This window comes from Formica exsecta, unplaced genomic scaffold, assembly GCF_003651465.1.
Source record: "Formica exsecta isolate Colony F162 unplaced genomic scaffold, ASM365146v1 scaffold262, whole genome shotgun sequence".
NCBI lineage: Eukaryota > Metazoa > Arthropoda > Insecta > Hymenoptera > Formicidae > Formica > Formica exsecta.
Window position 1 is genome coordinate 437,570 of NW_021849885.1, and position 23,981 is coordinate 461,550.

Genomic DNA, 23,981 nt, shown 5'->3' on the forward strand with positions numbered 1-23,981 from the left:
GGAATGCACCGTGCTCTTTACCCGCGTCATTCCTCTTTTATCCTTGTTGGTAGCCACCTTTCGCGCTTGCTTCGTCGTGTATATAGCTTCGCAACCACTTGCATCCCTGGGGCACACCGGCCTCCTCTTCATGCGATATCATGGGCAAGTCCTCGAAAGAGGTACGTTGAGAGAGAAGTCTAATGCGAGAAGTCTCTTCTGTTTTTCCACCTCATGCGTTTGATGCCTCCGATGCGTTCTGGCGTAGCGGCTTATCGGAGGATGATAAACGGTTAGAGGTAGTAAGATATCCATGAGGTGAGTCGTGAAGAGCTATAACGCCAGCAAAAATTCCTAATGGACCGTTTTTTTTATCTGCGACTTTACTTTGCACGAAAAGTACAAAATTTTATGTAAAGATAGGAGAAACAAGTAAAATGACTTTTATGACGAGAGTAAATAATGTTCTATAAAAATCCAGAACGCATCATACGATCCGACGAATGCTTCGTTACAAAAGTATGATTAATTTCGTAATGTAACTAATGTGCAGTGATTAGATTCTGTGCGAGAAGAAAAGCTGACGATGATCGCGGTTTTCGTTCTTGCGGTTACAAAGAAAATAATGGATACGGTGTAACTGCTGTGGCGCGTTAATTCCGAAACCTTTTTCACGAACGAGACGGAACACGAACACAGGGAGAAAAGAAAGACGAGGTGCCCCGAAACGTTCGCCTTCTTCTATTCCACGCATCGTTAGGACTTACGTAGCCGTGGCCGCGGGACCTCGCGAGATTTAGCAGCCATCGTCGTTGATTTGTGACCCATTGTTCTCTGGTAACCGGCGGAACAGGGTTCTGGATAGGGGGAGGAAGTCCAACTAAAAACTGGACTATCAAAGTAATCGATTTGCTGCCACCGAAACTACGGAACGCGACTGGTAACTGCGAATCGCTATCGCGCGTTTTTGCTTCTGTATCCTATTCTATATATAGATACATGGATTTTACACATGGATCGAAAAATGCTTCCTTAAAAAGTTAGCGCCCAAGAACCTCTGAAATCACGGTTATTTTTTACATTTTTACAAATATCAGGGAAAGTATGCGTCTTTTAACAAAAAGTACCGAAACAAAAGTTGTAGAGAATTAAATTATCTTTCAAATGAGATCAAAATGATTGTAGTTTGTTCCATAGGTTTTGGAATAATCGTTAATAGCCGAAAAAACACTTTTCGGTACATTTGAAATTGGTTATTAACTGGTTTATTTCAAAACCTATGGAGCAAACTACAATCATTTTGATCTCATTTGAAAGATAATTTAATACCGAACAAAAAGTTTCCTATATACCTATATATTATACCTTCGACACCGCATAAACTTGGATCGAGCGAAGGAAACTCTCGTTAAGTCTTGAAAGAACTATAAATGGATTCTTTGATTTTCTTTGATTACGTTGTATTATAAAAAAATAACTTTAAAATATAAAACTCGTGAAAATAACAATATGTAATTTTCGAGAATCTTTGTTCTATTTAAATATATATACAATTATAAAAAATACTGTTACATAATTATATATTTTATCAATTGGAAGGGACACCTTTTCTTTAACTAAAAAAAAAATGTGAGCAAGCACAAGCCGTCTTCTATATATATATAGATTCCCCTGAAACTTTTATAACATTGTAATAAATTGTTGTTTAGAATTAAAATGATGGCGAAGTGTGATCCTTGCAAAGCTTACAATAATTTATTGTTCCATGCATTTCGCGATCTGGCAATTTAACCGAACGCGCGTTACAACTTTCATTGTGCATTCATAAAAACGGGATGCCGCGTCTTCGATACTGAATGCTCGTTTAATCTACCCATCCGTTCGACAGATTTTGAATGGGAAATCGAAGAGCCTCGCGTTCTCGTCGAACGATCTGAGAAACGGAACAGACGTAATAGACCGGTGAAGTCGATTCCTGCGAAGTCAGAACGACACAATAGAAAGACGGTCGTGGAACGAACAGGCTCGTCCCCCCAAGACCTGCTTTATTTATTCCATTATCCCGAGGACAGGTAACAATCTCCCGCTGTCTGGCAGCACGCTTCTCGTCAGCGTACATCGACGCACTTTGCAATCAATGTTGACATAGTCGAAAGATATCAAAACAATGAAAAAAAAGTCGCGCTTTCTTAATAAATCGTAAAATGTTTTCAAATGATTTTATGAATTTATAACTATTTATATCTTAAGAGTTTAAAATTATTAATAAGTAGTTCCAGAAAATGTAAGAAATAATTTGTAAAAAAAAATAAAATTTCATTTGGCACTTTGTTCATTAATTAAATTGATATATAGATTATCTTGTTTTTTCAATCAGAAAATATCTGTTTGAGAGCAAAGAATCTTCTTTAATTAGATAATGAATTTTTAAATTTAATTAGTTTTAAAATCTAAAAGAATTATTTTATGTGTGTATGTCTCAGGATATGGTTTCTGATTATTTTCTGTCCTTAGTTTCCGATACGCTCATCATTGTAGACGGTCGATCGGCTTTTCCTCGGCTTTCTAGATAGCTTGTCAATCTTTGACATTATATCCCAACGAGCTCACAACGCCGCGATGAAGCTGGCATTAATTAAAGCGCGCTCGTTAATTGACGGACAAATCCGAGCGGGCCACGGATAAATACAGACACCTCGATCGAGACGTGAATGGCATTGTCAGCGGCTCGAAGAACTGCTTCCCGGGGAGAGATAATCAATTCCCTTGGCTGCACCGCCGGCGCTAGCTATACTATAAGATCGATGTAGAAAGGATAATTAAGCGAGAACGTCAGAGATACAATACTCGTTTCGTTGACATTAATTGGCTTGATCACGTCATATTATGATAATGACATTAATGGAGCTCTTCATAGGTTTCGATTTTTAAGCACGGATTAAATAACACAAGGTATTATTTATTAATTAAAATATAGTTGAGAAAAGATTCTTTATCTATATGTGTTACTGAACATCTAAAAATTTTCATAAGTGTAAATATGGATGTTAAAATTTATTTTTAGATAATTTTAAATCAATTTTGCTTTTAGATAATTTAAAGTTTAACTGCAAATATACTAAGATAAAAGTGAAAAAAATTTTAATAAAAATTATTTCCCGGAAAACAGAATGTATATAAAACTCGGGACATTTTTTGCAAGTTAGATAATATTTTGTATATCATTCTAACATTCTATTCGGGGTCAGATTCCACATAGTGAGAATGTGCATCGCAATATATCACATTCTGCCGTGTATATGCAAGCAAGCAGCTCGCTTATCCAGTGCTGCATTCCTGCGACGCGATTCTGCATTCCAGCAGATAGGTATCGGGATTTTCATCCGTATACATCCTGTAAAAGTGGGCTTCCATCCCTCGCCGACGCGATTCCGGAGATTTTATCCCCCTAGCAGCCAACCAGAAGAGGAGCCACCCCTCGGCATGATATTATGATAATACACTTATATTCATATGCAATAGGGTCCTCGACTTAGGAAGGCACGGAGGGCAACACGAAGGCGTCCTCCTCCTCGGGGTCTACAAGCCGTAATGTAATTCGATCGACACTTTAGCCCCGAGATGATGGAACGTCGGATAGAAATTGACGAGCGGTGGGATGACGTGGCTAAAGAAGGGAAGACGTTATAGTACCCAGGATGGCAGGTAAGCCTCGGCTCCCGTACTATTCGAGTGCTGAGGTTCCCCGGCTAATTGCCCGTTAATTTGGTTAATTGTGGAGGCACGACAAGTATCGGCTTGTTCCGACGATGGATCTCGCCACGTTAATGAAGGGCGGCCCTAGGGATGAGCAGGAATTAGGAAACGCCGCTTTTTTAATGAAGACCTCCCGTAGGAAAAAGCAATTACGAACGGACCGCTATCAATTGCAGCGCGTCATAAGAATTGCGATAGTGATTATCTTTATTACATTTTACATAATATCCTATCGAAAATTCTTTAAGAAAAAATAATGATTAATAATGCGCTCGATCACATATAGTTATAAAAAATATTTGAAAACGTACTCTTTGCACGGTTCATAGTTGATATAAAATAATAAAGATAAGACTAAAAATATTTTTTGACAACGCGTGGATGAAAAGTTAATTTCAAATGGTTGTTACCGGTTATTAGCGTGACTTGTTCGGCAAGCTAATGGAGAATAACTGAGCAATCAGTATATCTAATTATTATGATGCGATTACTCGATGCGAAAAGTTTGTACGGTTCTGATGACAAGACCTTAGAATCCTTTAAACGAAATAGTTTTTCTTTGAGGACGGTTAGACCGCTAAAAATATTAACCGGATTAATCGTGCAACTATTTTTTTCATCATTTTCTCATCTTTTATCTGGGATTCACATTCGCGGATTGTGGAGAAGAGCCTTGAGAGAAATACAAATAAAATTTCAACGAAAATCTTACAATTGATTATTGACATTTACCCGCGTTTATGACATATGTACTTATCGTTGCGAAAGCGAGGAAATGCATCTTTATTCCGAAAGTTTTTACATCGATATATTTCGAGAAATTTAAATTAAGTTAAATAAGTATTATACTATATTTTTTCTCTATTATATGTTCAAATGGATTGTATATCAAATAGTTTTGTGATTAAGAAATATTATTTAAAGAGATAAATTATAATAAAATTGAACTTTTTTATCATGGTTACCTATATATATTAGATATATAATTTTCGAAGAAATTTAGTTCTACTAATTTGTCACATTATGAGTATATCAGATAATAGACAAATCCTAACACATTGCTCCGAATTTTAGTCCACGATCGTTCATAATGATATGGAATTCTTGGTGTGCATGGGCTGCCTTCCAGCTTAATTCTGCACCTCTACGCCGAGAATTTCAGGATATTACCGTGTATTAAATTTCAATACGAAAATTCGATATTACAGCATGGTACAGGCGCGCAATGCAGCGCTGGAATTTGTACTTTTTGTTACAGAACTATTCATATGGGCATATCTCACAGTTGTAGACATCTCTATATAATTCTATAATTTCATCATATAATGCATCTATATACGAGTATATATATATAAAAGTAACGTTTATAAAACATATCATTTTACCTAAAAAATGATGTATCATGAAAAAACTTTAAATAGCTTGTTATTTCACATATTTTTTTTGGATAAATAAAATCCTAAAGTAAGTAAAATGACAAATCTAAAAATCAATTTATAAAATTAGTAGTAACAATATATTACAATGTTCACGACTTTTCATGATGCCAATGTTAAACAGCCTCAGCAGATTGCATAATATACAAAATCCGTAATGTTGGAAAACATTTTTGCGGCGGTTATTACGCGCGCATTTAATATGGCTTGAATTCCCGAACGAAAGTATAAATATCTATATGTATAAAATTTACAACATGCATAGGCGGTTATGTGAGTATTTAGTTGCCACCCCGTCGCGTAATGCGTATCCGTATATAATTTCCCAATACTCCGCGGATCCCATAAGTGCGTTGTCTTGTCGCCCAATGGCATCTTAGGCACGACATTTCATTACCGCATTTCGAACGAATTTACCCTCTTTCGTTGTTGTTTCGCCATAAAACGGTGAGCAGCCATATAAGCAGTCATGTCATAAAATATAAGATAGGCCAAGATAGTTCGCGAACTTCTTACAATGAATACTTTTGCATATCGTGAATCAGTGATGTCTTAATTATGTATACAGAAATATATATAATACGCCTTCGCAAAGTATCCAAATAGTCATTAAAATATTATTTCAAAAGAGAGTCATGTGAAAAAATAGTTTAAAACATTTACGTTATAAAATTAATCTCTAAAAATTAAAACACTTGAATAACATCTCGCAAGCCAATATCTTTCCAGAAAAATCTTAATATGTTTAATAGAAAAAAAGAAGCAGAGAGCGTAAAAATTATAATTGATATATACAATTCCGATCTTGCGAATCGAGACGGAACATACAAAGAACATAGTCATCCATATTCATTGACTGCTTACAGGATGGAATCATCTACAAAAGGAGAGCCGTTCGTTTTTCCCTTCTGTCGCAAGCGAATTAATTCAGTGGCACGGTTCCATCGATTAACATTCAATACTTATTTAAGCGTGACATTTTTGACAGTCGATAGTTTCGCTCTTTGTCTCTTTTTCTCTTTCACCGCGTTTAAAAACAAGATTTATAGATTTATTCAATTTATTGATATTATTAAATTTATTCAATTACCTTTCTAAGAAAGTTATATATATTTTCTGCCTATTAGCCCGTGTGCCTTGATAAAAGTATTTTTCTCTCCTGTATAAATTAAAAAAATTAATTGTTTATATAATCCTTCTAAAGAACAAAAATTATTTAAGGAATTGTCATTATTTATCAAATCATCATAAAAAATAAAATGTTAAATAATCCTCCAAATACTATAATTGCACTGTTTCACTCTTTCTGAGTTTAAAATAAAGAGTTCATTTTTTATGGTTGAAAATGAAAATAAAAAAAAGCGAAGGAAAGTCTGGAAAATGCACTTGAAATGAGCAAATCTCATATTACAGTTCACTCCAATATAATTTCTGTCTGACACCACCTTTGCATTTCACCATCATCCTTCGCTTTTCTCCAACTCTGATCCTTCCACTTGTTGGAATTTCAGTATTGTTGGCGGAAAGTTATGGAATCCATCCGCTCTCGCAAATCCATTCAGACGTAATTAATGCCAATGTATCCATTTTGCGCCTGACGGCAAGATGCACGACGGGATGTGCGAGTATGCTTTATGAGGGAGTTTATGAAAATGTTCGGCATAGGAGGAGAGAGAAAAGGAAGAAGCGAAGATCCCGAGGGGTGCTCTCATGTCTTCGTATCCTACCCCCGTTGCACAGGTGACGCTCCCTCGGGAGCGTGCGTGCATATGTGTGCTTGTATAGAGTGTGTGTGTGTTTACGTCGCCACCAGATATTACCGCATAATTTTCGGATATTTCACTGGCACACGCAAAGCAAGCCTCGGACGTGCGCGAATAGCTTCACAGACGATCGTTATTCGCTCGCGAGAGAGAACAAAAGGAAGCGAACGGGAAGCAGAATCCTCGGAGGGTTTCTACTTTGCATGGTACGACGATATAACGCGTGTGAAGGGTACACCCGAGAGCTGAGAGCGCGCGGATCGTCATGAATAATTGAGATTCTTGTACAGGGCGTCGTTTCGTGTCAAGCTTCAGATTCGCTCCTTAATGAAATCTATCTCCTCATCATATCGATTTTTTGATCGGTTGCGAAAGTTTTATCAATATCATCGTGTACAGCCGTGTGTGTGGTGTGTGAAAACGATACTAACAATAAGCTACAACTGCGTTCTTTTAGATTGATATCGTATCTATTTTTCGCGTAATCAGAGGTACAAGATTTCATCAAAGATCATGAAATATTCATGAAATATTTACGAAATATTTAATATTCATGAAATATTCACTGATCTTTGGTGAAAACATTCACACTTTGCTCCTTCGTCTTATATCCTGCTGATTATAAGAGGAAGATTTCACTGAAAAATCAGTAATAACCGTATATATTTGTAAAATATAATGAAATTTCATTGATTCGCAGTGCTATACTTATAATTGATTCTGAGACTATCAGTAACTATTCACTGCTTTTCAATGATAATACATCACTTTCATTAAACAAACTAGCTTTTCAATATTGCTTCAATACTGACTTGCCTAAATTTTACAGTTCTACCTTTGTTTAACTAAACTTTTTATATATATTTAACTGTGAATGCAGTATTACACATACAATATACTATATAAATTATTTTCAAATTCTGATAAATATATTATCGATACTCACATATCGCTTTCTGAAAAAAAATTGTTATCGCCCACGTATCGTTCTTATCCCTGATGGCGGGACGAACACGACAGAACGTGTGTTTCACTACGAACACAGAGTTAGAGTGTGGCAGCGTCCTATCTCAAATAGTAAGATACACGAGTACGAACATACACAGAACAACAGCGTGCACGCGCATCAGCTGTATGATGACAAATCGCGCATCAACAAAGCGCGAGCCGCTTATCCATCAACATCAGGCGGGGATACGCGCGTCCTGCGGCCCGTGGGCATTCCACACGGTGGACCGCATTACATTCCCGCCGTCGATGTAGTACGGGCATCCCCGAGGACCCCGGGGGCCGTGATCCCGCGACACCGACCAAATCGTCGTCATAAGTGGCGATTGTGAGCGTCGAAAGAGATTTATCGGCGATCTATGAACGCGCCGCGATTCTGCTCCTCCGCGACAGAATGGAGCTACTTTATTCATCGCTTTTTTTCGCCCACTCATTGATACGTCTTATCGCGCGTGTATCTCCCAGCTGGGTCCTGAATCAATTTTACGATACTTCTAAAGGTGGACTCGGGTATATCGGTAATATCGAAAGCTGACGGAGATATATTAAATCTTTATGCATATCTACTTTGAAAAATATAGTAGCAGTGATTACTTATAAATTAAGTCAATAATGATTAATGAAGAACATATGTTGGAAAGTAATTACATATCTTGCCAGTAACACGCGTTATATATGAGAGTTATAACTATGTCTTTCGTAATTAATAATCCTCGGGATACAGTTTCAATAATGAATTGGCCGATCCTTTCTTGCAATGTATTTGGCGAACGAGGAAAGCGGTTAATCATAAACGCTGCAACATGAATCTAATGATAAAATTTACAGAAATTCTCTCGATTCACTATAAATTTAAACGTGCGTGTCGAGAAGAAGGCCAATTGCTTCCCTCGGAGATTTTCATAGATAAAAATGTATGAAACAATATGCTATCACGTCGATGTCGTTTCGAAATGACACATTGTCTGCCGTAGTTGTCGATGACGATAAAATAACGAATAAACGTGCGCTTGTCACGCGCAAAACGCGTATTTATAGCCTGAATTGAATAAAATTGTTGTATCGAAGTAGGAGAGAACGCGAAGCTCGAAACGCGATAAGATATATTTCTATTATTAAATATACTTTTATATAAAAACCTTAAAATTTTTAATTATTAGGACATGACAATAAGATACCTTGTCTTTTTATTAAAAAAATATTAACGATTTAACAAAAATCAGATGATCAAGGATTTCGTAAAAGAACAAAAGAAACACAACTCGTAATAATAATATACAGATTATGCGAGATAAGAGTGTTTAATGCACAGTATCGTGCTGTACGCGAAAATGGTAAGGAAGCTATCAGAGAAGCATCACTATTGTGCGTATCACGCGTGGGTATCTCTCTTGCAATGACTCGGCATGAGTGTAAACTTGGCAGGTCGATACATTATTATATCGTCGCATTCTGAATTTATCCGACTCACGCACGCGTTGTCTCGTTAAGTATATATGGAAGCGCACTCCGTGAGCCGATATTGACGCGCACCGACGCGTAATTTACATAGCTCCGCTATTTGCGCCGCAATGTTCCGTGCCGTTAGGGGATTAATTAATTGCACCGTCGTTAAAACGCGTGTGTTAACGCCTGAGATAGCACCGCCGGTAACAAATTCGGCTAATTCGAAGTGCATATCGGAATTGATAACTAAACGCGCGGTGTAGTTCGACAAGCTTCTTCTCAAGACGACACAATTGGAATTGCAGTGCTGCAAAAGCTGCTAAAGAGATTACAAGAATATTCAATAATATTTTAAGTATTTTAGATAATAACTAAAAAAATAATATAAAAATGAATAAATTCAAAAGAGTCACATATATATAGTAGCATGCTATATGTGTGTATGGAAATTTTTTTGTGCTTCTTTAATAAAATTAAATATGTTCTATTAAATTATATAATCTTGTGTTATCTTAATCAGGCTATATAAAAGTATAATGACTTTTAACGTTGACGTAAATCTTGCCGGCCTAATTTCAATGCGCAACGGGATATCGTTTAATATCTTAATTATTAATATATTCAGACATATATGAATGCGTCGTACCGCTCGTAATTATGTAATAAGCCAGATAAAGGTAACGTTCCAAGTTTGAGGAAAATGTTACAATAGATTCAATCGAGATTTGCTCCGTTATTACATGTCATAATTTACACAAATGCAAATTTTATGGACGACATGCTGTATTAAATCTCGTGCGTGTTTATAATAGTAGCTAGTTTATATTTATGTGCGCGACGAATGATAAAATGTTCGGGCTCATGCTAGAAGCGCGATATATTGATCGTAAATATCGCGAATATGACCAAAAAATAAAATTAAAACACTAAACACTGTCCGTTACAGATTTTTCCTATAACAATCCCTGTCACCGAGTGTTAGAGTCTCGCGCGTTTCAATGGTCGTTATCCCACAAACGATAAAATAAAAAGCAATATTGTTAACCGTACAATTAGATATTTACACGCGATATTTAACAGTTCTATAGTAGTATATTAAAGAAAATTTATCTTTTTTATTTTAGTTCGAATAAATTTTTTATAACAAAATTTGAAAGATTAATTTTAAAAATATTCGTATATAAAATAATGACAAATTATAAAGAAATAGTATTTAATCGGTTTCTCAATCTCAAAGATCTTAAAGAAAAATCGGTTTCTATATTGGTTGAAAAATCTTAAACTCAATTTAAAAAAAACTATTAATTAAGTAAAAGTACGAGTAAAATCTGTCAAAACCCGGTTAGCATTTTCATATTTTATTGGTGAGACAATACTCGATGATCTTCAGATGCGGTGTCCATTTAAACAGGATATCCCTTAGATAGAGTATCCCTTAAACAAGATAATCTTGTGATCCATGTCCTACGCCCACTTGCGTCCACCCAACGCCGCAGGTAAACACGGGTAAACGCGGTATCGATTATTCATAGTGGATCATTGGCACTAGACGCACCCAACCTGCGCACTTATGCACGCACGTGCATATCCTGTATCCTATGTATGAATCTTGGACCCACAGGTGGTCAACTGACGATGTATAACCAGCCCACAAGCAATGCGAGTGAAATAAATCATTCAATAAAATATGATGTAGAACTATTATTTTGCATATATAATGAAATATTAATCATCTCTTATTTTTATTTTATTTGTTTCACTAGTAATAAGGTTCCACATTTATCAAAAATTTATCATCTGTTTCTCACAATTAAAGAAATTAATTTTACACATAATTATATGTACATAAAAATTAAAAGATTTATATATAATTATAATAAAAAATTAAAAGAGAAAATCTCGCTATAAGTATTAAAAATGTGATAAATAGTACAATATTAATAATTTAATAATAAAGTAATAAAAAAAGTAATATTTTTAATGACGATAAAGATATATTAGACGATGGTTGACCACTACTGTGTCCATATCAATATAGTTCTAGAAACTCGGCACAAAATCAGCTACACGAACCACCCACGCTCGTCGTTTTCCAAGAGAGTTACCGGAGATATGACGGACAGAAATGATAATTTAGCATCATTATTATAAACGTCTGATAGACGACGACGGAGCGGGTGCTGTAATGACCTGTAAGCTCGTACGTGGAGTGGCGCAAACATAGAATTAAACGATCTCATTAACGGAGTTTCAGGTCGAAATATCAATCGCTATTTTGACGGTTGCGAATAGCATGCACTTGTAGCTTTATCCGTTTATTTTAACTCTGTATTCTGTTAATAAATAAGTGATCTTTGATAATCGATATATCTAAACCTAAATTAATAAACATTTCTTTTCGATCGTCTATATCTCAATTTGTACAAAATATCTCATAATTTTTAACACCGATATTAATTTTCGTAGTGTTATTGTTAGATTGAGAAATGTACATATATAGTGCAACTTAAGAGAAATTTTAATACAGTAATTTTTTACAAAAAATTTGAAATTTAAATTATAAATGTCAATGAGTACATTAAGACAGTTGTTTAGAATATTAAATTAAGAAAATTAAATTTTCTTCCTTTACAAGAATATATTTTCATAAAAATGGAAATTTAAAGAAAATCATATATTAAAAAGTTTCTCATATACGTGTGTGTTTCACTTAGACTTTATAGCTAGAATTTTAATATTCTCTTTCCTTTAGGTCATCATGCTAATTAATGAAAGGCAACTTGTGAGACGCAGTTTCTAATCAAGCGATATCTCATTCATCAGGCATATTTAGCATTTAACTCTTACAATAGCGACATTATCATTTGTCCGTGACGACTTTCGCCACATATGTACGTATATACGTCCCGCCTATCTCTTGCTAACGTTAATTAGGTATTTGCAATTCTGTACGCAATTAAAGTGTACTCGATGTAATAAAAATTTAGAAATATATAAATTTTTTCGTAATAGTTTTCAAGACGTATTATTTTCTCTTGCTGTGTATAAAATTTAACAGTGTGATGACGTTTTCTCAATTCCATTGATGCAGAAGAAAAATTATCAAGCGAGCTAAATAAGAAAAAAGGGAGACGGTAATTGTAGCTTTGTTGGAATCGTTATCACACGGTAGAAAAAACAGGCGTGGAAGGTCGGGAGGCTCAAGAGTTAATACTTAAAAGATGATTACGCGAAGGCGATCTCATCTCGCGTAATTAACATCATTAAAGCACCGGATATTAAATAAATTACAAATAATTATGTTCAACTTATGGCACTAATGATCGTTGTAAATTGCGATGTACGCTGTTAAAATATTGATTACAAGTCTGCGACTCCAACTTCTCTAGTTACTTTCAAACAAAAAATCTATTTCTATTTTAATTTTACATTTTTTTAACCACTCTTTTCATTATTTTTATTTTTTTATTTTTAATATAAAATATATATTCATAAAACTATACCGGAAATGATCTTCAACAAATAATCAAATAATCATCAAAGTATTTTATAAAAAAAATATATAACGACATAAGAGCGAAAATGCAACGCGCATATTAATTTCATAATTATCGATCTTTTATCATTACGGCTATTGCCTCGTAACGGTGTGGGATGGACCGGTTTTCTAATCGGGAAAGAAGATTAGGGCAAGACGCCGCGGTCTGAGATCCCCGGGCGGAGGCTGCCAATCGCGGCCCCGATCGGCCGCATTATAATTCAAATGGTTCCATTAAGTGCGTTCACGCGCTATTAGAGCTGCGCGGATTCTCTCGCCTTTCCTCACGATGCCTTTTCTCACGATTGGACTTCGTGGATGACGACGGCGAAAGTGCACCATATCGATCCCTTCGGTCTTAACGCCGTTTCCATTAGGTTAACGACCTGTGCTTGATAAAGTATTCACGATGCGGATAAATACAATGTGATTCTCGAGCTAATGAGTGTCGGATAAACACCTTCGCGAAAAACGAGTCGGCGAACGTTAGATATCGCTCTCTAATCTGCATATTATTCCACTGCTATTATTTTCTCATTAAATTAAACAGCACGCATATTTCAATAATAACGAATTAGATAGTTCTTTTTCTTTAAACGCAGTTATAAAAAAATCGAGAAACAAATAACTGAAAATGAGAATTAATTTTAACTGCTTGACAATAAACTTTGAAAACGTGAAAAGTTGAACGCGTCTAATCAAGTTTATGCTCAAGTTATAGAGTTTGATATGATTCCGCAATAGATATCAGAAACACGTTATTTTCACGATCTAATTAATTACAGGGTAATCCCGCGGACGTTTCCAAGTTTACAAGTTTGAATTAACTGTGAATCTCGGTAGAGAGGAAAGTTTCGACCGCGCTGTTAGGGGTGAAAAACACCCCCGAGGTGACGACTCCTCGGAAAGTGGCGCCTGCCAACGGAGACGCCGAGCACTATCGGCGTCCCGACGTCGCAGCATCCTCGTAACCATGTTTCTGTGGCTTGCCGCTAGATTGAGATACCAACCGCTTTCTATCGTGACACCGGGTATATCACGAGCTGATAAAGCAGATCTTGCACTGCTGTGTATCAAGCTTAAACTCCAAATACCAAAAATTACTAATAAAATGATAGTTTATTAATCAATTTCGTACTTTTTAAAAAATGTTCTACTGTATAAAGTGCTTTTTTAATCCAATAAATATCAGTTGACTGCTCCGAATCTAATAACATTGATATTTATCTTTAGACGAAATAAAAACGAAACAGAACAAACAAAAAGAATTATGTTCGCTTAATTCATTAATACTCAACGATATGCTAAGATGATTTATTCCATAGATAAGAAAACAATATAATATTTGGACAAAAAATAGTTTTTTTATTTTGGCGAAATATCAATTTTGATTGTTCTTAATATATATTTATATATCAAAAATGATAAAAGAGAAAAGAAAGGAGATAAAAAAGAAAAGATTGTTCTAAGAATTAAACTGTTAGGAATGAAGATATTTTTGCGACACGCAATTTTTTGAACATGCAATTTGCCACACCTGCTAATAAAAATGTTTCGCAACTTTGTTAAAAATTTCTGCGGGCTTCTGACCTACGTTGTGCGATTGTATCATTTTCGTACGCGTATTTCGCCGCGGTCGAAACGTGCACGGCATCGAGTTTCTCTCATAGCAAAATATCCATATTCCCATTCGTCGACCGATCCCGTGAAAATCTGCCTCGTTAAGCACCTCGACGTATTTGAGGCGGCGTATCCGCGCGTGCTCGCACAATCCATCAAAAGCCAACGCGGCAGCCGACGAATTCATCGGTGCAGATCAATGCGGGATGAAAAAAGGCGGCGAACGGAACGGTCTGTGTGTGACGAAATATAAATCGCTATCAAGTGCTACAAAGCCCGCGAGTTACTATCAGCAGTCGTAAAGAGGCAAATCAAAAGACCATAAAGAAATAAATCGTTATCAAAAACCGTAAATAATAAATTACTATCGTAACTCGTTTGATTTGTATATATCTCGGAAGATACATTCATATAAATCAATATGGGATAAAAATACACAGCAAGCGGGAGACAATTTATATAAAAAAATATGTAGGTGAATTTAATTGTATAGATCGCACACACGATATGGAACAGAGAAAGAGAAAGATAATTCATCGTAAGTTCATTACAAGTGAGATGCTGTTTGTGACATCCACGTAATTATGAAAGGCGATGGTTAAACAGATAATTAGCTAAATCATAAGAAACTCGATCAACGCAAGGTTTTAGATGGTTTTGGTCATCACACGGAGGTCGATAATGTGTCAAGCTATCGCTTGATTAATCGCTTGATTAAAGGTCGCCAGCCCGAGAACCTTTAGATTACCATCGCCTGTGCTCCAAGCTAATTAACTCTCGACATGCACGACAAATCAATCGAATCTTTCAACCGGTCTTAAATTGGATCCATACGGAAGCATCACGCGCGAGAGGATATTGAACCGAGGGTGAGATGACAAAGCTCACATGAATATAGGTAATGTGTGTCAATTCCTTAAAAAAATCTTTGTGTATTATACAATGATTTGATTGCCACAGCGTTAAAATATGAAGAATGAATATTTATTGTGTGTGTAAACCGCGTGTGATTTTATTTGTATATATTAAAGTTAAATCTTTACAATATGTGATGAAAATGAAATCAATTCATGAGATGTAATCAAATAAAATTTTATTATTCTAATTATGTTAAAATAAATGTTATATTTTCTCGGAATTGTAATTTATATATATATTTTTTTTCGAATTATAAAAATATTTAATGTTAAGAAACTTTATTATAAAAAGAATCGCAACAAATAGTTTTTTAAAGATTTTGTTACAAGAATCAACTATAGATTTATCATTAAAATAATTCAGACCGTCCAAATATCTTACTGAGAATTATGTTTTGTTTTTCTCTGATACATAACACTTCTTACATTGAATTTAAATTTCTTTAACCAACTCTTTTAGATAATCAAAAGCGTATAAAAACAACGTGCAAAAAGGATAAATTAACAGCGCAACGAGATAGATTAAATTTACAAAAAGGAGCATAGGATGCGTTTTTCTTCTACAGAAATCGCAAAAGCTCTCTGACACCGGCACTTTATACTACGGCTTAACTATCCTTTGATATTATCTCCAACGGTACCTCTACTTTGTCTCTACCAACGACTCTTTACGACCGTAACCTCTGGTCTTCTATACTAATACAGAATCGAGGTTTGATCTCTTTGACGAAAAATACGAGCTAATTGGCGTATATTCCGCCGCGGTGGCACCAGGGCGTTCGTTACTCACGATATTCCTAGGAGACGAATCTTGGAGAATCGTTCCTCTTTGAAACCGTAATTATTGTCTTTCGTATTATTTCCTACCCCGACAGAGGCGACCATGCGATTCGGCCTATTCGCGACGATAATTACAATCTGTATCGTCTCGTGTTTGCTTTATTCGTTTCGTGTAATTATGCATTAGCGACAAAAGATTTCCATAAGATATATCTACAGTTTACAGCGCGAAATATTAAGTTACTCATCGTTCACGTCTCACATTTACGTCCGCCTATTTTACGTATGTTTATTTTTAAAGAAAAAAATAAATAAATACGCAAGTTCGAGTACCACGTATTTCAGTCTAGTTTAGCTCAAATTATTTGTAAAAATCTCGTATACCTTTTTTGATTCGACAAGTTCTTAATATGCTGTGAAATATTCCTTTCATGCAGCCCCCATGCAATTATCGCAGACGGATATGACGAACGGATATGACGAGGTTTCACATTTCCGGGCGATGCCAAATAGTTCTCTCGATGCATTTCAACAATTCTTTACATATATATATATATATATATATATATATATATGTGTGTGTGTGTGTGTAATGCATAGTATGGACTTGTACATCTGTATTTTCGCGCACGGTGGTATGGTTCGAAATGTACTGGTGTAACTACGCTAAACACCGCTTAATGAACGCATACGGGTGGCTCTCTTTGGTACAAAGGTCCTCTCTCCGCTTTATATAAAGCACAAGTGAGTTATTTACATTGTGGTCGACAGAATTTCAAGCTGCGCGAGGTTCTAATGAACCTTTACCTCCTCCACCCATCTTTCGCCGCCATCATCATCTCCCACTGCCACATACATCGTCTGACTGAACGAGTTCATTCGGGTCCATCAATGTATCCGGCCGTTAATTAATTAAAATCCGGAAGCGAAATCCGCATCGTCGCGAATATTTTAAATACCTCAAAAGCTTTATGAGGAAAATACTTCAAACTTCCTGACGCATCCCCATCCCATCCTTTATTCGGTCCGCGTCTACGGTCACCCCCGGGGAACGAGGATTCATTGCGAATAGCTGTAGAACCTTCGCCGCACGAATATTTACGAAGGGTGATCACGAATACGGTAAAAAAAAAAAGAAGTATTTAATGAAATGTACGTACCAAGAAAGAAAGAGAGAGAAGATTAGAAAACGGATGCCATGGAAATCATAAAAATACCACGAACCAGAAAATCGTAGAATCTCAATGATCAGCGTTTAACCACTGCGCGTTCAATTTTCCTCGATGCTTACGCTGACGCATATATTTTTTTGCGATTGAAGCCACTCACTTGTAATTAATAGGTTCACATTATAAAAATAATGCTATAGTATATATCGTAGAAAAGATTAGAACATTATTATACATCATTTAAAAATTATAGAGTTATATTATATTATATAATAGTTACTATAAAATTATTCAAAAATAGAACTGTTAATTTTATTGTTGAAAAAATATACTGCGCAATATGAAATTTATTCCTCTATTAAAATCATCATAATTGAATCAGAATAATATTACTCATTTTTCATATTGCATTGTGTGATTAATACATGTGATGTATTAGATAATTTTGAAAACAAAATCTTATTTTGCAGTCTGACTGTCTAATAAAATATAAATTTCTTCGCATAACAACAGGATAGCAACAAAATTATATATTATAATATATCCTTGAAAGACTTATGAATACTCCGGTAATGGCGACAACCACTTTTCGAGATAACCTTCAGTTTCCTAATCTCTGAATTCGTTTTCATCCTTTTGACAGTCCATTATTTTCTTTTTCTCTAATTTTTTCTCTTTCTCCTCTCCTCTCCCTTTTTTCTCTCTCTCTCTTTCTCTCTTTTCTCTTTCTAGTAAGTTTGAGATTAAGGTCTTTTAACAACTACAAGTCGTATTCATATCTATCCAAGTAATTACGAATATGAATTATGACAAGCTTTGAAGCAGGAGGCTTCATTCGACAGAATTATGGCTTGAAAAAATTTTGTAGATATCATATAATTATCACCAAAAAAACTAAAACATTGTGTGTATGATGTGCATTTGCGTTAAGATTATAAATCGATTTCACTAAAAAACCATGTCATATTTGTTCTTATTCTTTAATGAGACAATAATATATATTTTAATTAATGCATTTGTACTAGAGACAAATTAAACTGTTGTCTCTGTACGTTTCCCATTCCAATCAAAGAAAAAAGAATACGATAGTGTAGTAATTGATTACGCGCTGCAACTCGTTAAAAGAGTTCGCAAGATACCGATAATCAAACGTCAACAGTAATTTCTTTCCTAACTTTTTCCGACAGCGTTTATTACTCATGATTTTTATCTAAAATGTTAGTTTCCATTATTCAATGCAAAAGGAAAGCATCTTATAATTAGACTAAAATAACTTTACTTAGATAAAACGCTAAAACAGATAAAGATAGAATAACAAATCAAAAAATACGTTAAATGAAAGTCAATTTCAAATTTTTTATCGCAAATTTAATTAAATATTTCTTGGTTTAAAAATGTAAAATTCTTATAGCGCGTAATTATCTTTTAATATCGTATATTCCATCTTCATTACTTAGCTCTTCAATTACCAAGCTCAACTGTTATGCGCGCAGTTTGCGGCGCCCCGATAAACCACCCTCGAAAATCCCCAGCCTGGCGAACACCAGCCCCGAAAAATACTCCGACCATAAAGGCTTAACATTTCGGGGGTGGTATTATCCGCGAGTGGTGGCGGGCAAATCCCCCGGTTCTGCACGAAGCAACGCTTAGCTGAAGCAGATTGTTGGAGGAGATCAGCGAAGTGGGCAGCTACGACCCTGCGCTTCCTGGTTAAGTTTAATCAGCCGTAGCTATCCCAAGCCGTTTTACTATCCACGGCTGTACTTTGATACGAGAAACACACTTAATGGCATCTATCCTCGCGAGGAATTGATGCGATTGGAAACTCGCTGTAAAATCAGCCGCTAAACCACGCGACAAAGTTGTGCGCCGTGTCGTCGAGCGAATAGGCACGCATTAGTAAGTGCATCAGACTTAGAGAAGCACGACCCTGATATATCGTCGTTGCATAAAGTTTACGAACTTACGGGGATCAGATTGAATCATCGCCATAGACATTTCTGTGAGACAAACTATATATACGTGTACGTATATATAAAATTGCAAAGAAAAAAAATTTTGAAATTAATTCCTTCTTGCAACAATAAATTCAATTAAAATTTTAGAATGTATTCACCTTTGTTGATTATTATTCGCGATGGGCATAGGAGTCGGCACTCTCGGAGGTGGAACCGGTATAGCTTTTCTTCTACCTCCACTAGTTTGATGCACCGTTGGTGTTACTCTTCCGGTTGGTGCTATTCGACCGGCAGTTCGTGGTCTTTCTGTCCGCATCTCCATAATATATCTATAAAAGATAAAATCAAATATTTGGTTATTTTCAAAAAAATGTTTTATTAAATATCGTTATTAAGATATTTTCGAAAATCATAAAAATAGAGATTAAATTTATCTAAAAATAATTTGTTTATATAGTACATAATTGATATATTTATATTCTTGTTATTTAAATCAATAATTATATGTAGATACTTTGTTATTAAAAGTGAGGTGTATTATTTGAGAATCAAAAAATTAAAACGAATAGAAAACCGTCAGCAAAAGTTTGACGCAAAAGAATCGTTTTTCGTAACTTTAGCAGTACGAAAGATCACAGAAATGATGATAAACTTGGAAAAGAGTGAATGTTTGGAAAGAATTGACAAGAAAAACGAAAAAGCGACTACCAGCCGGTACGACTACCAACGTTAAAACTTCTACTTCGTAGTATGTAGTCGGCTTCACAGTTTGCATCTCTCTTGTGCGTCTGTTTCTTTTCGTTTATTCAAACTAGTTTAACGCGCCAAACAGGTCTGGATACGATTCAATAGCGTTACCATTAATTCTAAGAATATTATAAAATAGAAGGGGGCAAAAGATATTTTTTTGAAAAAAAGTCAAATCAATATACGTATGCGTATATGACACATTCTCCTTCATCCTCAAATTTATGAAAAATAGATATGAATAAAAAGATATAAAAATAAGCGATAAACTATGTAGAAGGAAGATTATTCTGATCTACATGTGTCTCTCTACGATCGTATTTATCTACAAAAAATATCTTTAAAAAAAGGAACGTTTGGTCCATGATGCTGGTAGAATCGTGCATTGCATTGAAGAAAATTCACGAATAATGCTTTCCAAACACCATCCTCTCGTCTGACAGTCGTCGGAAGAAAGAAGCGCGCCTGTTTACAATCTCGCCGGTAGTGCAATATTGTTGTCGCGGATGTTTTAGCATCGCGGGCACGGAGAACGCGGACGACGCGACGGCGGCAAAGGAGACAAGTAGAAAGGAGGAAGGGTAGAAAACGACGGCCAGTGTGATCATTATTTCCCGACGTGTGTAGTCCACCGAGATGGGGATGCCGGCAAAACAATGCGCGCTAGCAAGTTGGTTTAAATATTCAGCCTCCGGCACGGATACGCGCCGTTCGCGCTCGCGTGCGCAAGGATGCAGCAACTTGAGATGTAGCCGTGTACGAAGCTAAAGATACAAGAAGGATATTTCTTGAGCAAATTTAATGGATGTAAAAGCTACAAAAGTCTCGAGACAATAAAATAAAAAAATTATTAAAAAATAAACTATATATATCAAAAGGAAGAGATAATGGAAGTGAAAATCTCAAAATATTTTAGTATTCTTATCCCCTTTTTTATTTTTTATTTTTATTTGTTGCTACTTATCCCAAAAAATTATAATCATCTATTTCAAAATTACTATCTAAGTAAGTAAATATTATAATAAATAATCAATATAATTCGTTTCCACAGAAAATAAATTAAGTTAGAAATAAAAAACAAACAATTTCTGTTCACAGAAAACAAATTTTTTTGTACCATCAAATATAATTTAACTAAATATATATTTAATCACTAAATTATTTTGGAAAATTTTAGTCTTGCGCTAAAACTGACTTTTTATTTTGCTACGCATATTCTCTCTCTCTCTCTCTCTCTCTCTCTCTCTCTCTCTCTCTCTCTCTCGCACAATTCGCGCATCTCGCATATTTACCCTCGTACACGGGAATAAAGATTTCACGATTGCACGAATTCGCGCGCAAAAAAATTTATTTCGTCACGCGAGCAAAGGCAAAATATCGCGATGCCGAGCGTCTGTCAGAGACGAGCCGGGAAAATAAACTCCCCGCGAGAGCAACACAATCGTACCACGCCGGCAGCTTCACAATGGGGAGCATCTGCTTAGCAAATTGCGAAAAATAATAACGTTTGCGCCCAAATCCGTGGCCTGGAGCACCATAGGAGTCTGCGAAGCTGCCGCGATATATACCCGTCGTAACACAATAACGCCCACTCGTGAAACTACGAACACGCAGATCAAGGAGGGTGAATGCGAAAACGGACGACGAGACAAGGGTGAGAGGTGCAAAACGAGCGCCGTACAAGCTCCCCTTCGCGACAGTGCATCCGCGAAAACAATATGTCACGCATATATACGGAGGATCTCGTACATACACGCGCACGGCTCGTCACACGTGACACGCGAGTTACTCAGCCGAAGGCGATTTCCGGGACTTCTTTGTGACCCTCACTTCCGCACCTTTGACGGCGAATGCATCGCCATCAACCATGTGTATATCCTGCCGAGAATACTGTCGAGAACTTCGAAGTTCCAAATTAATCATCGCGATCGATCCGTATTAAATCATCAGACGTTAAAGAATATTCTATCAAGCTTCTTTGCTTCGCAAAAATATGCTATATATTAACGACTTAACATACATTTTTATAAACATTTTTTCTCTCACAATTGTAAAAAGGAAATTAATTATTTTATTATATATACAATATTTTATGTTGAGAATTTTAAATAAAGTGTATCACAAACAATTTAATATTTTTCAACAATTATTATTTAAATATTATATTTTCTAAAATATATCAAATTATAAATATATTTCTCTCTCTTCTACGTACACACGTTATGAAGAAAATACTTTTATATAAAAAAAAAAGATAAAAGTAAATCAAGATAATGTTTTTAATATCGTCGATAAAAATTTAATAGATCATTTATGTTGTCATTATGAACCAGAGAAGCACGCAAATACCTATCTAAATTATTGATTCTCCTATCGCTGGCATTCAATGGAAATGCACGGCCAATGTTTAATGCGACATAATACGACATAACGGCATGACTAATTCATGCCATTATCGTTGACGCTAATCGCCATCTATCTGCGAGGATAATGAATACCGCAAATTAATAACGTTCGATTGACACATAACGTCCGAGCTTCATCCGTCGAACGATGTGCACATTGTGTTCCTAACAAGAGCTCGCTTCCCAACCCCTCTAACTCTTTCATTGGTACACACGCATGTTGCACGTCGATCGTTCGTTACGCGTGCATCATCTTCCAACGAGGCTCGAAAAACGTCATTAACGAGAGAAGATACTTGATACTTCCAATTTGACAGACAGAATCAAATCCAAATAATTGCTCATGTTTAATGAAAATGAAAATGCGAAGTTTAATTTATCATAATAGATGATTAATTCATGCATTACTGTTGATGCTTGTCATCGTTTATCATTGTGTAGTAAATATTACAATCTATTAATTCGTAATATTTTTAACAATAATGTATTTTACAGACTCCCAATTTTTTTAAATCTATTTGCATATAAAAACTTGTATCTTGAAAGAATAAGAAAACATTAATATTAATAGGAGAGAAAATTATTTGTCTCTATATTCAAAGGAGAAATCGTCTCTACTGTTGCCAATAATATTTAATATAGAATTGTATATTAGTTTGATTATTTTATGCATTATCATCGACGCTGATCCGCTGATCATTACGAGCGAATACGACAAATTAATAATGTTCAATTGATATGTAATATTCCTAACCAGAACACATTTCGCAGTCTCCTAATTCCTTTATATCCACACAGTCGTTCATTAAGCGCGCGTTTTCGGGGATCGGAATGAAAAAAATGTTATTAACGAGTGAGGAAAAAAAAAGGACGAAAGGGAAGAAGATATATTTCGTTTTTCGCACGAGGGGGAGAAAGACGACGCGTATTCAAAGGAGAATTTATCGGCGATATTTCTCGACCGGGCAATGTCGACGTCGCGCAGCATCGGCTTCTGTCGATTCCTATTAATCATCGGCGCACAACTGCGTGTACCCGTATCAACACGCGGCCGAAGATACATGTCGGGAGTTTCTCATGCCGCGACGCGATCGCCACATGTGACCACGGTCCGACATTCTCATGGCGATCGCATATCGAAGCATCACGTGCACGACACACGTATAACTGTGTGACCTGTTTGTTAGTATATCTCTCTGATCACAGAGATATAAAACTTAAAAAAATTGTCAATTTTCCAGCTTTTAATTCACAAATCAAAAATATTAATTCCAAATAGATTTTATGGAGTTTTAACTTTATATCTTATATACATATACACAATGTGTGTGTATGTATTATCGAAATATATATATATATATATATATATATATTTAATATAATTATATAAAGATATCAACTATCGTGGCTGTCATGAATGACATCGTCGCAAACGTTTAAAAAAAAAAAGTTCTTTTTC

General features: G+C 35.5%; 1 protein-coding gene across 4 annotated transcripts in view; it reads right to left on the reverse strand.

The window, feature by feature from the left end:
* LOC115236908 overlaps nt 1-23,981 on the reverse strand; it is a 227,792-nt gene that overhangs the window by 154,685 nt on the left and 49,126 nt on the right. For all 4 annotated transcript variants that reach the window (XR_003884276.1, XR_003884277.1, XM_029809640.1 and 1 more), the window contains exon 3: nt 19,529-19,699. Coding sequence is in view for 2 of the 4 variants with exons in the window: in XM_029809640.1 (XP_029665500.1) it covers nt 19,529-19,692 (164 nt within the window). In the remaining 2 variants the exon portion in view is untranslated. The remainder of the gene's footprint in view (nt 1-19,528; nt 19,700-23,981) is intronic.